The sequence below is a fragment of the Pseudophryne corroboree genome, chromosome 9 (assembly GCF_028390025.1).
Source record: "Pseudophryne corroboree isolate aPseCor3 chromosome 9, aPseCor3.hap2, whole genome shotgun sequence".
In the NCBI taxonomy this organism is placed as follows: domain Eukaryota; kingdom Metazoa; phylum Chordata; class Amphibia; order Anura; family Myobatrachidae; genus Pseudophryne; species Pseudophryne corroboree.
Genome location: NC_086452.1, coordinates 398,287,277 through 398,301,572, shown reverse-complemented (window position 1 = coordinate 398,301,572; position 14,296 = coordinate 398,287,277). Strand labels below are relative to the sequence as shown.

Here is a 14,296-nt window from a genome sequence, read left to right as displayed (position 1 = left end):
CAGCGCAGAAGGTTTGTAGTGAGTAAATTTGACTCATTACAAGCCGCTGACATGGATTGCTGGCCGTTGCGCCCTCAGGGCGACTGCGCTGTGTGCCGGGCACACCTGGCACACACGTAGTTATGGCTCTGTCTTTACTATTATATTACTACATATTAGCAGCTGTAGACACAGGATATCCATGAGTACACTGTCATAGTCAGAAGTGAATGGTTATCAGATAACCCTAGTCTCACTCGGTGCAAGAATTTGGTCCTAACAGTGAAAACTTTCCCAGTGATCTACGCCAAAACTACTCCACATAACTCATCCCACACATCTTTCTTCTGCAAATCACTTGTGTTTTACAGATGCGAACTTCAATTGCTACCAATGTCTGTTCTTTGCACATGTGAAGACAAAGGGTGAAATGCAATTGTTTGAAAAGTTGGTTAGGTGTCTGTTTTTTCCTGTCTATTAGATAGGAAAAAACAGACACCCAACTGACTTTTCAAACAATTGAATACCCCCCAAAAACTGCACAGGAAATGCTAAAATGGGACATGGAACGGATTATATACCTGAATAACAGCACAGTGAGGAGTGATATCGCAAGACGTAAATAAAAGAAGGGAACTGATACTACAAATATTCGGAGTGCAATGTGATTGTGGGGAACATACAGCTCTACATCCTCATTTACTGGTGTGCCTAGGTCCTGGCAGGTTAGTACTTTAGACTGTGAAATTTCTTTGAACCTCTACATTACTTTTATACCATACCATACTTCATTGGAACTCATTGCTTGGTCATCCTCATTTTTTAATTTTTAAGTTAATAATAATAATAACAGAAATAATATAATAAATATAAAGATTATTAATAAGATTAAATATATATAAAATATTTTTTTAAAACTGGTATTCTTCTTTCCTTTACCCATATCACTATTCCCCTACTAATCATAACTCATCAACTTCAAGGAAAGCTGTATTCCTAGACACAAAACCTCTGTAACCACGGGAATACAGAGTGCAGAATTTGCCGTCAGTGAAAGGTCACGTATGGATATCCACAGTGATGTGTTGATTTATGCAAGTGATGGGGAACAGCAATGTTTTGACACAGGGGGTGGATGATCGCAGTGGATGTTAAGCTGTTCATGGTGGAAAGATGTTAGTTTGGAGAGAAGCAGATGGAGGCAACATACTAGAAGCTGACCACACTTACCTCACGTATGGTCTTGGAATACACATGCACGCATTAGGATTAGGATATACCCATTAAATGTATCATATGGTTAAAGTAAAACCAATTTTATTTCATTTGTTTTTGAAGTGCTCCTGTATCATAGTGGGGGGCAGCCATCTTGTTTTCTGCACCAACACTCAATGGGAAGGCAGCCTATCAATTCAATAGGATCCAGTGCTACTCATTCTTTGCGTATTGAGCTGCATTCCTGCTTCCTAAAGCTCGCTGGTTTCTAGTGATGCCATTTATGCAGCTCACAAAACAATGACCTCCACTGTGTATAAACAGTGCACTCTAAGGATTATGAAACAGATCTTCTTTTATTATGCCGTTTAATGCTTTCTTACTGTAGTACCTAATCGCAGCCTGTAGATGTCACTGTTGTAATTGCCAAAAGCTGCACAGCAGTAATGAAAACAGTGTAATGTTTTGACCAGAGTTTCCCAAGCTGCAGTCCTCAGGGACCCCTAGCAGTGCATGTTTTTCAGATTTCCTACTTGGTGCGCAGGTGTATTCATTACTGGCAGACTCATTTTAATATATCCACAGGTGGCGCTAATTAACTTGTTGCTATACATGAGGAGACGTATAAAATCTGTACTGTTAGGGGCCCCCAAAGCAAGGAAGGACTTTTTACTTGTACATCCAAATATATTTTTATAATTTGCATTGCAGAAGTAAAAAATTAACTATGACACATAACATTAAAAAGAACACATATGATATGTTTAAAAAAAAAAAAAAAAAAAAGTATCACATTTTACTTCAAAACTGACTAAGGGGGTATTCAATTAGCGCCAAAATCGCAGCAATTTACAGCGATTGCCATTTTTGCAGTGAAAAGTCAATTTGCGCGGGTATGCATGCTCCCGTGATTCGCCCTATTCATAAGCAAATTAGAAAAATGGGATAGCCGTGAAAATTGGTGCCAAAAGTGAAAAATGGGTAAATCTGTCCGTAGCCCCCCAAAAAGCTAAACATCGGATAACAGTATGAAAGTTTATTATTGGTAATAATAAAAGTATTTCTGGTACTTAAATCGGGTCAAATGGCTGTTATTTGGATTTTTTATTTTTAAATGTAATTTTTTTTTAGAAAGCTATTTTTTTTCGGCAAAATAAGTGCTAAAAATAAGATTTTAAACCTACCGGTAAATCTTTTTCTCGTAGTCCGTAGAGGATGCTGGGGACTCCGTAAGGACCATGGGGAATAGACGGGCTCCACAGGAGACATGGGCACTAAAAAGAACTTTAGGTATGGGTGTGCACCCTCCCTCTATGCCCCTCCTCCAGACCTCAGTTAGAGAAACTGTGCCCAGAGGAGACGGACAGTACGAGGAAAGGATTTTGTAAATCCAAGGGCAAGATTCATACCAGCCACACCAGTCACACCGTATAACATGGGATATACGAACCAGTCAACAGTATGAAACAAAACCAGTATCAGTCCAAAACTGATCCAACTGAAACATAACCCTTATGTAAGCAACAACTATATACAAGTGCTGCAGGATGCTGTCCGCACAGGGACGGGCGCCCAGCATCCTCTACGGACTAGGAGAAAAAGATTTACCGGTAGGTTTAAAATCTTATTTTCTCTTAGGTCCTAGAGGATGCTGGGGACTCTGTAAGGACCATGGGGATTATACCAAAGCTCCAAAACGGGCAGGAGAGTGAGGACGACTCTGCAGCACCGAATGAGCAAACATTAGGTCCTCATCGGCAAGGGTATCAAACTTGTAGAATTTTGCAAAAGTGTTTGAACCCGACCAAGTCGCGGCTCGGCAAAGTTGTAATGCCGAGACGCCCCGGGCAGCCGCCCAAGAAGAGCCCACCTTCCTAGTGCAATGGGCCTTAACCGAATTCGGTAACGGCAATCCAGCCGTAGAATGAGCCTGCTGAATCGTGTTACAGATCCAGCGAGCAATAGTCTGTTTAGACGCAGGAGCACCAACCTTGTTGGCTGCATAGAGGATAAACGGAGCCTCTGTTTTCCTAACCCGAGCCGTTCTGGCCACATAAATTTTCACGGCCCTGACCACATCTAGGGACTCTGAATCCTCCACGTCCCTTGTAGCCACAGGCACCACAATAGGTTGGTTCATATGAAAAGAAGAAACCACCTTAGGCAAAAATTGGGGACGAGTCCGCAACTCGGCTCTATCCACATGGAAAATCAGATCAGGGCTTTTGTGAGACACAGCCGCCAACTCTGACACTCGCCATGCCGAAGCCAAGGCCAATAACATGACCACCTTCCAAGTAAGATACTTCAATTCCACTGTTTGAAGCGGTTCAAACCAGTGAGACTTAAGGAACCGTAACACCACGTTAAGGTCCCATGGTGCCACTGGAGGCACAAAAGGAGGCTGGATATGCAGCACCCCTTTCACTAAAGTCTGAACTTCTGGAAGAGAAGCCAATTCCTTTTGAAAGAAAATGGATAAGGCCGAAATCTGAACCTTAATGGAGCCTAACTTTAGGCCAAATTCACTCTTGTTTGCAGGAAGTGGAGAAAACGGCCCAGATGGAACTCTTCCGGAGGAGCAGTCGTGGCTTTGCACCAAGACACATACTTCCTCCAGATACGGTGATAATGTTTCGATGTCACCTCCTTCCTAGCCTTTATCAGGTTAGGAATGACCTCCTCCGGAATGCCCTTCTCCGCTAGGATCCTGCGTTCAACCGCCATGCCGTCAAACGCAGTCGCGGTAAGTCCTGGAACAGACAGGGCCATTGTTGTAACAGGTCTTCCCTGAGAGGAAGAGGCCACGGATCTTCTGAGAACATTTCCTGTAGATCCGGATACCAGACCCTTCGAGGCCAATCTGGAACGATGAGAATCGCCTGAACCCCTCTTCGTCTTATGATTGTCAGTATCTTTGAGATGAGAGGAAGAGGAGGGAACACATAGACCAACTGAAACACCCACGGTGTCACCAGTGCGTCCACTGCAATCGCCTGAGGGTCCCTTGACCTGGCGTAATATCTCGGAAGTTTCTTGTTGAGGCGTGAAGCCATCATGTCTATTTGAGGCAGACCCCACTGACTTGCAATCTCTGCGAAGACTTCCTGATGAAGTCCCCACTCTCCTGGATGCAGACCGTGTCTGCTAAGGAAGTCTGCTTCCCAGTTGTCTACACCCGGAATGAAGACTGCTGTCAGAGCGCTTACATGACTCTCCGCCCATCGAAGAATCTTTGAGGCTTCTGCCATTGCCACTCTGCTCCTTGTGCCGCCTTGGCGGTTTACATGAGCCACTGCTGTGATGTTGTCTGACTGAATCAGAACCGGTAGACCTTGAAGTAAGGTCTGCGCCTGAAGAAGGCCGTTGTATATGGCCCTTAATTCCAGAATGTTGATGTGTAGACAAGCCTCGTGGCTTGACCACAGACCCTGGAAGTTTATTCCCTGTGTGACTGCTCCCCATCCTCGGAGACTCGCGTCCGTGGTCACCAGAACCCAGTCCTGGATTCCGAACCTGCAACCCTCTAGAAGGTGAGCACTCTGTAGCCACCACAGGAGAGATACCCTGGCCCTGGGGGACAGGCGGATCATCTGATGAATCTGTAGATGTGACCCGGACAACTTGTCCAGAAGGTCCCACTGAAAGGTTCTGGCATGGAACCTGCCGAATGGAATGGCCTCGTAAGACGCCACCATTTTCCCCAGCACTCGCGTGCAGTGATGTACAGACACCCTGTCTGGCTTCAACAGGTCCCTGACTAAGTACCGCAGTTCCTGGGCTTTTTACGTAGGGTGAAAGACCCTCTTTTGTTCCGTGTCCAGAATCATGCCTAAGAAAGGCAGTCTGGTTGTTGGAACTAACTGTGACTTTGGCAGGTTTAGAATCCAACAGTGTTGTTGTAACACCCTCAGGGAGAGTGATACTTTGACCAGCAACTGTTCTCTCGATCTCGCTTTTATCAGGAGATCGTTCAAGTATGGGATAATTGTGACCCCCTGCTTGCGCAGGAGCACCATCATCTCCGCCATTAATTTGGTAAAAATTCTCGGGGCCGCGGACAGCCCAAACGGCAACGTCTGAAATTGGTAGTGACAATCCTCCACCACAAATCTCAGGAACGCCTGATGAGGTTGATAAATGGGGACATGAAGGTATGCATCCTTTATGTCTAGAGACACCATATAATCTCCCTCTTCCAGACTTGCAATAACCGCCCTGAGCGACTCCATCTTGAACTTGAACCTCTTTAAGTATAGGTTTAAGGATTTTAAATTTAGAATGGGTCTGACCGAACCGTCCGGTTTCGGGACCACAAACAGGGTTGAGTACTAGCCCATCCCCTGCTGCAGCAGGGGAACCTTGACCCCCACTTGTTGGAGAAACAATTTTTGGATAGCTGCCAAAACTACTTCCCTCTCTGGGGAAGAAGTCGGCAGTGCCGATTTGAAAAACCGGCGAGGAGGCACCTCTTCGAATTCCAGCTTGTACCCCTGGGAAACAATGTCTATTGCCCAGGGATCCACCTGAGAGTGAACCCAGACTTGGCTGAAAAGACGAAGACGTGCCCCCACAGGAGCGGACTCCTCCCGCAGAGCCCCAGCGTCATGCGGTGGATATAGTAGAAGCCGGGGAGGACTTTTGTTCCTGGGAACTGGCTGTAGTTGGCAGCTTTTTCCCCTTGCCCTTACCTCTGGCAAGAAAGGAAGATCCCCGAGCTCTCTTGGATTTATACGGCCGAAAGGACTGCATCTGATAATGTGGCGCTTTCTTAGGCTGTGAGGAAACATAAGGTAAAAAAGTGGATTTACCAGCAGTAGCTGTGGAAACTAGGTCCGCGAGACCTTCCCCAAACAACTCCTCACCCTTGTATGGCAAAACCTCCATATGCCGCTTTGAATCGGCATCACCCGTCCACTGTCGGGTCCACAGTGCTCGCCTGGCAGAAATCGCCATAGCGTTTGCTCTGGACCCCGGTACGCCTATATCCCTCTGAGCCTCTCTCATATAAAGGACTGCATCCTTAATGTGGCCCAGGGTCAATAAAATAGACTCCTTATCCATTGTATCCATATCAGCAGATAAGGTATCTGTCCACGCCAGTACCGCGCTACAAACCCAGGCCGACGTTATTGCCGGTCTGAGTAATGTACCTGTATGTGTGTAAATTGACTTCAAGGTAGTTTCCTGCTTGCGGTCAACAGGATCCCTGAGGGTAGCGGTATCTTGAGACGGTAGCGCCACCTTCTTGAAAAGGCGCGTCAACGCTTTATCCACCCTTGGGGAGGATTCCCACCGTATTCTGTCCTTGATTGGGAAAGGATACGCCATAAGAATCCTCTTGGGAATCTGCAGTTTCTTATCTGGAGTTTCCCAAGCACTTTCAAATAATTCAGGTTTCTTTTCTTTAAACATGTGGAGTTTAGGATTAGGCACCGCGGGGTCATCAATAATATGCAGCACATCCTTTATAGCAATAATCATATAATGGATACTTTTTGCCAACTTTGGCTGTAACCTCGCATCATCATAATCGACACTAGAGTCAGAATCTGTGTCGGTATCTGTGTCAACCACCTGAGAAAGCGGGCGCTTTTGAGACCCAGAAGGCCCCTGTGCCACAGGGGAAGGCAGGGACTGACTCCCTGAACTGTCCCTGGACTCTGCCTTGTCCAAACGTTTGTGTAATAAATTCACATTTGCATTTAGAATATTCCACATATCCATCCAATCATGTGTCGGCGTTGCCGACGGCGACACCACACTCATGCGCTCCACCTCATCCCTAGGAGAGCCTTCCGCTTCAGACATGCCGACACGCACGTACTGACACACCACACACTCCGGGAAAGCTCTATCTGGAGACAGTTTCCCCACAAGGCCCTTTGGAGAGACAGAGAGAGAGTATGCCGGCACACACCCAGCGCCAATAACCCTGGAGAAAAAAATGTACCCAGATATAGCGCTTGTAATATGTTTTCACTGCGCCAAATGATGTGCCCCCCCCCTTCTTTAAAACCCTCTGTCACCGGTGATCAGCAGGGGAGAGTCCGGGGAGCCAGCTTCTCAGTGTGTGCTGTGGAGAAAATGGCGCTGGTGAGTGCTGAGGAAGAAGCCCCGCCCACTCAGTGGCGGGCTTCGGTCCCGCTCTTTTTCAAAACCTGGCGGGGGATACTCATAAGTAAATACAATAAATTCTTCTGCCTTCCTATACTCACCCGGCTTCTATCTTCCGGCTCTGCGAGGAGGACTGCGCTCCAGGATGAACCGCTAGAGGAGACCTGCGTTCTGACTCCCTCTGGAGCTAATGGTGTCCAGTAGCATAAGAAGCAGAGCCTTGAAACTCTCAGAAGTAGGTCTGCTTCTCTCTCCTCAGTCCCACGATGCAGGGAGCCTGTTGCCAGCAGGTCTCCCTGAAAATAAAAAACCTAACAAAATACTTTATTTCAGGAAGCTCAGGAGAGCTCCCTGTAGTGTACCCAGTCTCCTCTGGGCACAGTATTAAACTGAGGTCTGGAGGAGGGGCATAGAGGGAGGAGCCAGTGCACACCCATACCTAAAGTTCTTTTTAGTGCCCATGTCTCCTGTGGAGACCGTCTATTCCCCATGGTCCTTACGGAGTCCCCAACATCCTAGAGGATGTAAGAGAAATTAAACTTTGGGTACAGAAAAATGGGCATAGTATATATTTAGGTCATTTTAGGGGACATTTAAAATGAAAAGTGGAAACACACTGATTACTCCCATCTGCAAGTCTAAAAACATTTGTCCCACTCATAAAGCACCCCAATATACCTGTCCCATACCTTGTACCCCAATTTCCATAATTTTGCACTTTTTCACCACAAAAATGACATGTCATTATTGGGCAATTAAAAATAACTAAAAACATCTAAGTGGCTAATTAGTCATTCAGGGGGTTGTCCCAGAGGTTCAGAACCAAATCCCAACATTTTTAACTGAAAATAGATGGTGAAATTACCGCAAATTGGGTAATTTTGTGTCTTTTTACAGCAAAAATGCATTTTCGACAATAATAACCCCCATAACCCCCTGAGTAGGGGAAATAAAAAATGGAATCACAAAAAATACATTATTTTACCACAATTACCCAGGTACAACTACTGTACACAAACATCCCAAAAGAATACCCGGAAATATATTCATCTAATTGTTCAAAGTGTAACGGTACAAAATAAATGCTTTAGGGAGAACCAAGACAGACAAAGGTTTGTTTTTCACTTGTGATTCTCACATTCTTTTTTTGTTTGTTTGTTTGTTTGTTTTATTTACCTGTGGGCACAGACTAAAACAAGTCTCTTATTTATTTATAATAGTAAACATGTCTCTCTCATTTATTTATAATAGTATTTTAAATAGTAATCAATATCTATAAACACTCTGAAAGTTGGGCTTTAAATCATCTTTATCCACATGGATATAAGACATGAACAGTACTCACCTGTTGTAGAGGGAGGCGTAGGAGAGGACGGCGAGGTCAGGGGAGAACTTGTTCCAGAGCCTGCTAACCAGAAAATGTAAGAACTTTATATTATTATTTAGATAAATTGAAATAAAATCAGTAATACACTCACTGGGGGTAATTCAGAGTTCATCGCAGCAGCAAATTTGTTAGCAGTTGGGCAAAACCATGTGCACTGCAGGGGGGGCAGATATAACATGTGCAGAGAGAGAGAGATTTGGGTGGGGTGTGTTTAAACTGAAATCTAAATTGCAGTGTAAAAATAGAGCAGCCAGTATTTACCCTGCACAGAAACAAAATAACCCACCCAAATCTAACTCTCTCTGCAAATGTTATATCTGCCACACCTGCAGTGCACATGGTATTAACCAACTGCTAACAAATTTGCTGCTGCAATCAACTCTGAACTATGCCCACTGACCAAGAGGCAATGACAACAAATATATTTTGCAACCATAACTCTTCCAGTTAATCACAGGGGAGGGTTACATAGACTAGGGTTTATAAGGTGAGATTAATCAACCCTTCTAGAGGACAAGTGAGATGTTGCCCATAGCAACCAATTAGAGCTAGCCGTTATCTACTACATTCTATAAAATAAATAGAATGTGATTGGTTACTATGGGCAACATTTTGTAAACATACGTACGTGAGGAATACAAAGCAATAATGTTATTGCATATTTTGGCCAGCAAATGAGTGATTGAATAGGGCTTTGAACAACAATCTTAGTGAAATTTTGTAATAACTGGTGCAAGGCAATGAAGAAAAAAAACAGAGAAAAAGCAGGTGCACACACTAAGAATACTGCTAATCAGAACAATTATAATAAACTCTATAATTTAACATGATGTAAAATTGAAGTTCTTAGCATAACTTTGGCCAAAAAGTATGGGCCTACCTAGCACAGCCGGGTGACCTCATCAGGTGGGTCCATAACATTCTTAAGGTTCAAGTTCAGGGACCCCTCCAGGCCAACACAGCTCAACCGCCCCAAGGCATCACACAAGTAAGAAGTAGCAGTTTAAGTGTTATGGCCCATACACACGGTGAGATTCGGGCTATGCCCAATTCTCACTATGCGACAGGGGCTAGGTCGGCACATAGTCAGTATCGCAAGCACACTCAGTATGTGCTTGCGATACTGACTATGTGCGATTTTGGCTAAGTGTCAATTTTGACTATCTCTTCTACAGAGATAGTCAAAATTGACTTGCCTGCACAATCTATCTATTCTTGCGATGCCGACCACGCGGGACCGCACATCGGCATCGAATCGGCTTTCACCTTGCGATATGCAGTAACTTTTCTTACGATTTTGACTATATAGTCAAAATCGTAAGAAAAAATCTCACCGTGTGTACACACCGTTACATTAAAAAGAAGTAGCAGCTCTGTATTAAAAGTGTTACATAGGTGAGAAGTAGTAATTAGGGTGTTAAAAAAAAGTGTTACATTAGTGAAAAGAAGTTTGTACTAAAAAGTGTTAGATTATGGGTTACAGTAATGATGCCAGAGGCAGCCTGGCCACACTACCCCAGAGTGTGCATCTACATTCTCTCTATTTTTCGGTGTGGCACTATAAGTCTCAGCATGGTAGCACCTCTTATGTTTAGAATGAGGGTGTGCAGTCCAGCCCTCCGCTCCTCGAAAGGCAAATAAGAATCGGTCTAATAAAATAGTTTTGAAAATAAGCCAAGTGGCCAACTGCATTTTTTACTTGTATGTTTTCATAAATGTACTTTCCCCTGGAGAACAGAAAGTGTAACTAACGGAGACATCTTGGAAACGTTACTGACAAAATAAGGAACACATTAAGCAACAGAAATCTGTAAAATACCTGAATTATTGGAATTGTTGCATTTTATTGACTGCTCCTCGCCAGAATCGTAGTTTGTGCGCTTTGACTTCTAGAAAGCGAGGATAATAGAACACGTTATTCTGGCAATTACTCAAAATGAAAACTATTCTTAAATACAGCTTAAAAATGATTTTACAGAACATACTTAAACATTCTATTATACTTACTTTTCGCGCTAATATTTTCCTCTTTTTCTTTTCCTCCTCTGACCCGTGATGGGACTGTGCTCGTGTCAGTCTTCTGTGCTGGTAGATCTACAGGATTGTATAAAACACATTTAGAGACTGCTAAGTATGTGTAGTGAAGGACGGTCATAAAGCAACAGCTGAATAGCTGCATTAAAGACCCCAAGACAGAACAGTGAATACATCTCTCTGAAGAGATGGGTTCGGGATTAGGAAATTACCAATTTTTGCTCCTCTGCCAGTCTCTTCTCCATACATTCTTTGGCGGTTTTCAGGGCCTCTTTTAACTTGGAAGGAATCTGCAAAATTTTAAAAGACCAATAAGGAAAAATTAAGCTTTCTGGATCTCTTTGCAGCATTTGATACTGTGAACCATTTGATTCTGATTGAGAGCCCTAAAAGTATCTGTGGAATGGATGGCACAGTCCTAAGCGGTTTCAATTAATTTCTCACCGGCAGGTCACAGAGTTTAGTCTGGAGTATCCTCATCGTCACCAGTGACAATGCCATGTGATGTCCCACAAGGTTCTAGACTATACCCCATGCTTTTTGCAGTATACATGCTACCACTGGGTGAAATAATGGCCTGGTCTACCATTGCAAGATGATACACAACTGTACCTGTCCTTTGCTCTGGGCACTAAAAACCCAATAACAACCCTAAATGGCTGTCTAGCTAAGCTCCTGTAGTGGATGAGTGCCAGTTGGCTGCAACTGAATCCTGATAAAACTGAGGTACGTATGATAGGTCCTCAACATCAAAGGACAAGACTGCAGCATAGCCGACCAACTGGACTTACACTTGGGAATCCAGAAATACAAAACTCTGACCATGTGTGGAATCTTGGCGTTGTCCTGGATGGCGGCTTGACACTTAAACATCAGATATCAGCTACAATCATATCCTCATGGTTTTATCTGAGGAACATAGCCAGAATCAAGCACTTAATGCCCTCTTAAAATCTGCAAATGCTATACATGCATTTGTATCATCTCGATTACACTAATGCTGGTACAAAATGCAGCTGCCAGGCTGTTAACCAACGAGCCCCATTCCAGCCACATAACACCAATTCCTCTACTCCCTCCACTAGCTACCTGTAAAATGGCGAATCGTATTCAAGAATGGCTTTCTGACTTTCAAAGCCCTACATGACCAGGGCCCAAGGTACCTGAAGCAGCTTCTGATCCATTACTGCCCTGTGCGATTACTGCGATCTGTAGATGAAGGACTTTTAGCAGTACCTGTACCTAGAATCTCCCGTAATTCATCTGGGGATCGAGCGGCGGCTCCGACACTATGGAACTCATTTCCCCGCACAGTTTGAGAGGCCCCTACTCTAGAATTCTTCAAAATCAGACTCAAGATTTTCCCATTTACTCAAGCATGTCCCTTCAGTATCTTAATGCTCTGTATATTTTAGGAAAAGCTGTTATGTACTTCACTGCTTATGCACTGTATTATGTTTATTCTATTTCGTGTTCTATTGGAGAAAGAGTGCTGTATAAATAAAATTATTGTTACTATTATTATTACTACTAGACAATGGAACATTTCACAGTAAGATTTCTAGGATGCACTTATATTATTCTGCCATTAGGTGGCATATAAATCCTAACTAATACTGCTACTTGCTCTGGAAAATAACTATTAAATCAATTAAAAAAAAAAAAAAAAAAAGATATTAAGTTGTCAAGTTGTACTGATGAAGGTTAATTCCAAACAGGTGTGATAACTCAAAAAGAAAGTAAAAATCAATAGTGGTACTGAGAGATATAGGATAATCATTTCTTTATTTTAAATTAAATGTATGCTCTTCATAGCTATACCCAATCACAGCTTCTTTGTTCCGTATTGCCAAATGCCCTGGAGTTGTTTGTATACACATAGAATGTAGATGGACAGCGAGAGGATACAAAAATATAAGTTCTACTAATTTTGCAGAACTCTCATTCGCGTGGTCGTGAGCACAGAAAATGCATTTAACCTGCAATAGTCCCACCTTCATATTCCATCTCTCTCTCCTCCTCTATCATTTCCTCCGTCTCTCCCTCTCATTCCCTGTATGTCACACTCTCTAACTCTGCCCATCATCTCCCCCCCCCCCATCACTCTCTAAGGGAGATGTATCAAGTATTACAGAGATACATAAGGGGAGACGTATCAAGCCTTGGAGAGAAAAGGAGATTTATGGTAGACTTACCATGGTTAAAACTCTTTCTGCGAGGTACACTGAATTCCACACGGAATTACATCGGGGTGTAGAGTTGGATCTTGATCCAGGGCACCAACAGGCTAAAGCTTTGACTGCTCCCAGGATGCATTGTACCGCCTCCTCAATAGCCCCGCCTGCATGCACTGGAGTTCAGTTTCTTTAACCAGTCCAATGCAGGAGCAGGTAAAAGACGGCAAATGTTAGTCACATAGAACCACATTCTCACGACAGGAGAAGGGACTAGCGGCTAATGTCATACAAACCCAAAGAAGCTAAGTGCGTCAGGGTGGGCGCCCTGTGGAATCCAGTGTACCTCGCAGAAAGAGATTTAACCATGGTAAGTCTACCATAAATCTCCTTTTCTGCAGCGGGGTACACTGGTAGTCCACAGGAAATAACATCGGGGATGTCCTAAAGCAGTTCCTCATGAGAGGGGACGCACTGTAGTGGGTACATGAACCCAGCGTCCAAAGGAAGCATCCTAGGAGGCGGAAGTATCAAAGGCATACAACCTGATGAACGTGTTCACAGAGGACCACGTAGCCACCTTGCACAATTGTTCTGCGGACGCGCCTTGGCAGGCCGCCCAAGAAGGTCCAACAGACCGAGTAGAATGGGCTTTGATGGCAGCAGGAGCTGGAAGACCTGCCTGTGCATATGCTTGTGCAATCACCATTCTAATCAATCTGGCCAAGGTTTGCTTATTCGCAGGTCAGCCACGTTTGTGAAAACCAAAAAGTACAAAAAGGGAATCTGACCTAAAAGCCAGAACCACAATCTCTTGGTTAAGATGGAAAGATGACACCACCTTAGGGAGATAACCGGGTCGAGTTCTAAGAACTGCCCGGTCACGATGAAAAATCAGAAAGGGCGGACGACAGAACAATACGCCTAAGTCCGACACCCTCCTAGCAGAGGCAATAGCCAAAAGAAAAATAACCTTAAGCGGAAGGCATTTAAGGTCCACAGACTCAAGAGGTTCAAATGGAGACTCTTGTAGGGCATGCAAAACAGGCAGATCCCATGAAGCCACTGAAGAGACATTGGGAGGCTGAATCTGTAAAATACCCATAGTGAAAGTATGAACGTCAGGGAGAAACGCAATTTTCCTCTGAAACCACACCGACAAGGCAGAAATATGAACCTTGAGGGAGGCCAGACGAAGGCCTAAGTCCAGACCCTGTTGCAGAAAAGCCAAAAGTCTGGAAGTTTTGAAAGTATATGCATCATAATTCTTACCAGCACACCAGGTGAAGTAAGAATTCCAGACCCTATGATAAATCCGTGCAGAAGCCGGTTTACGGGCTTTCAACATAGTTTGAATAACTGCCTCAGAGAATCCCTTGGTACTCAGAGC

General features: G+C 44.1%; 1 protein-coding gene across 6 annotated transcripts in view; it reads right to left on the bottom strand.

Moving 5' to 3' along the window:
- The window catches only part of PXK (PX domain containing serine/threonine kinase like), a 144,632-nt gene that overhangs the window by 23,164 nt on the left and 107,172 nt on the right, over positions 1-14,296 (bottom strand). For 4 of the 6 annotated variants that reach the window (XM_063940877.1, XM_063940878.1, XM_063940874.1 and 1 more), the window contains exons 14-17: positions 10,945-11,022; positions 10,706-10,792; positions 10,518-10,587; positions 8,657-8,719 (exon numbers count right to left, since the gene is read on the bottom strand). In XM_063940877.1, coding sequence (XP_063796947.1) covers positions 8,657-8,719; positions 10,518-10,587; positions 10,706-10,792; positions 10,945-11,022 — 298 coding nt within the window. The remainder of the gene's footprint in view (positions 1-8,656; positions 8,720-10,517; positions 10,588-10,705; positions 10,793-10,944; positions 11,023-14,296) is intronic. The other 2 variants (XM_063940879.1, XM_063940875.1) reach the window with 1 other exon arrangement.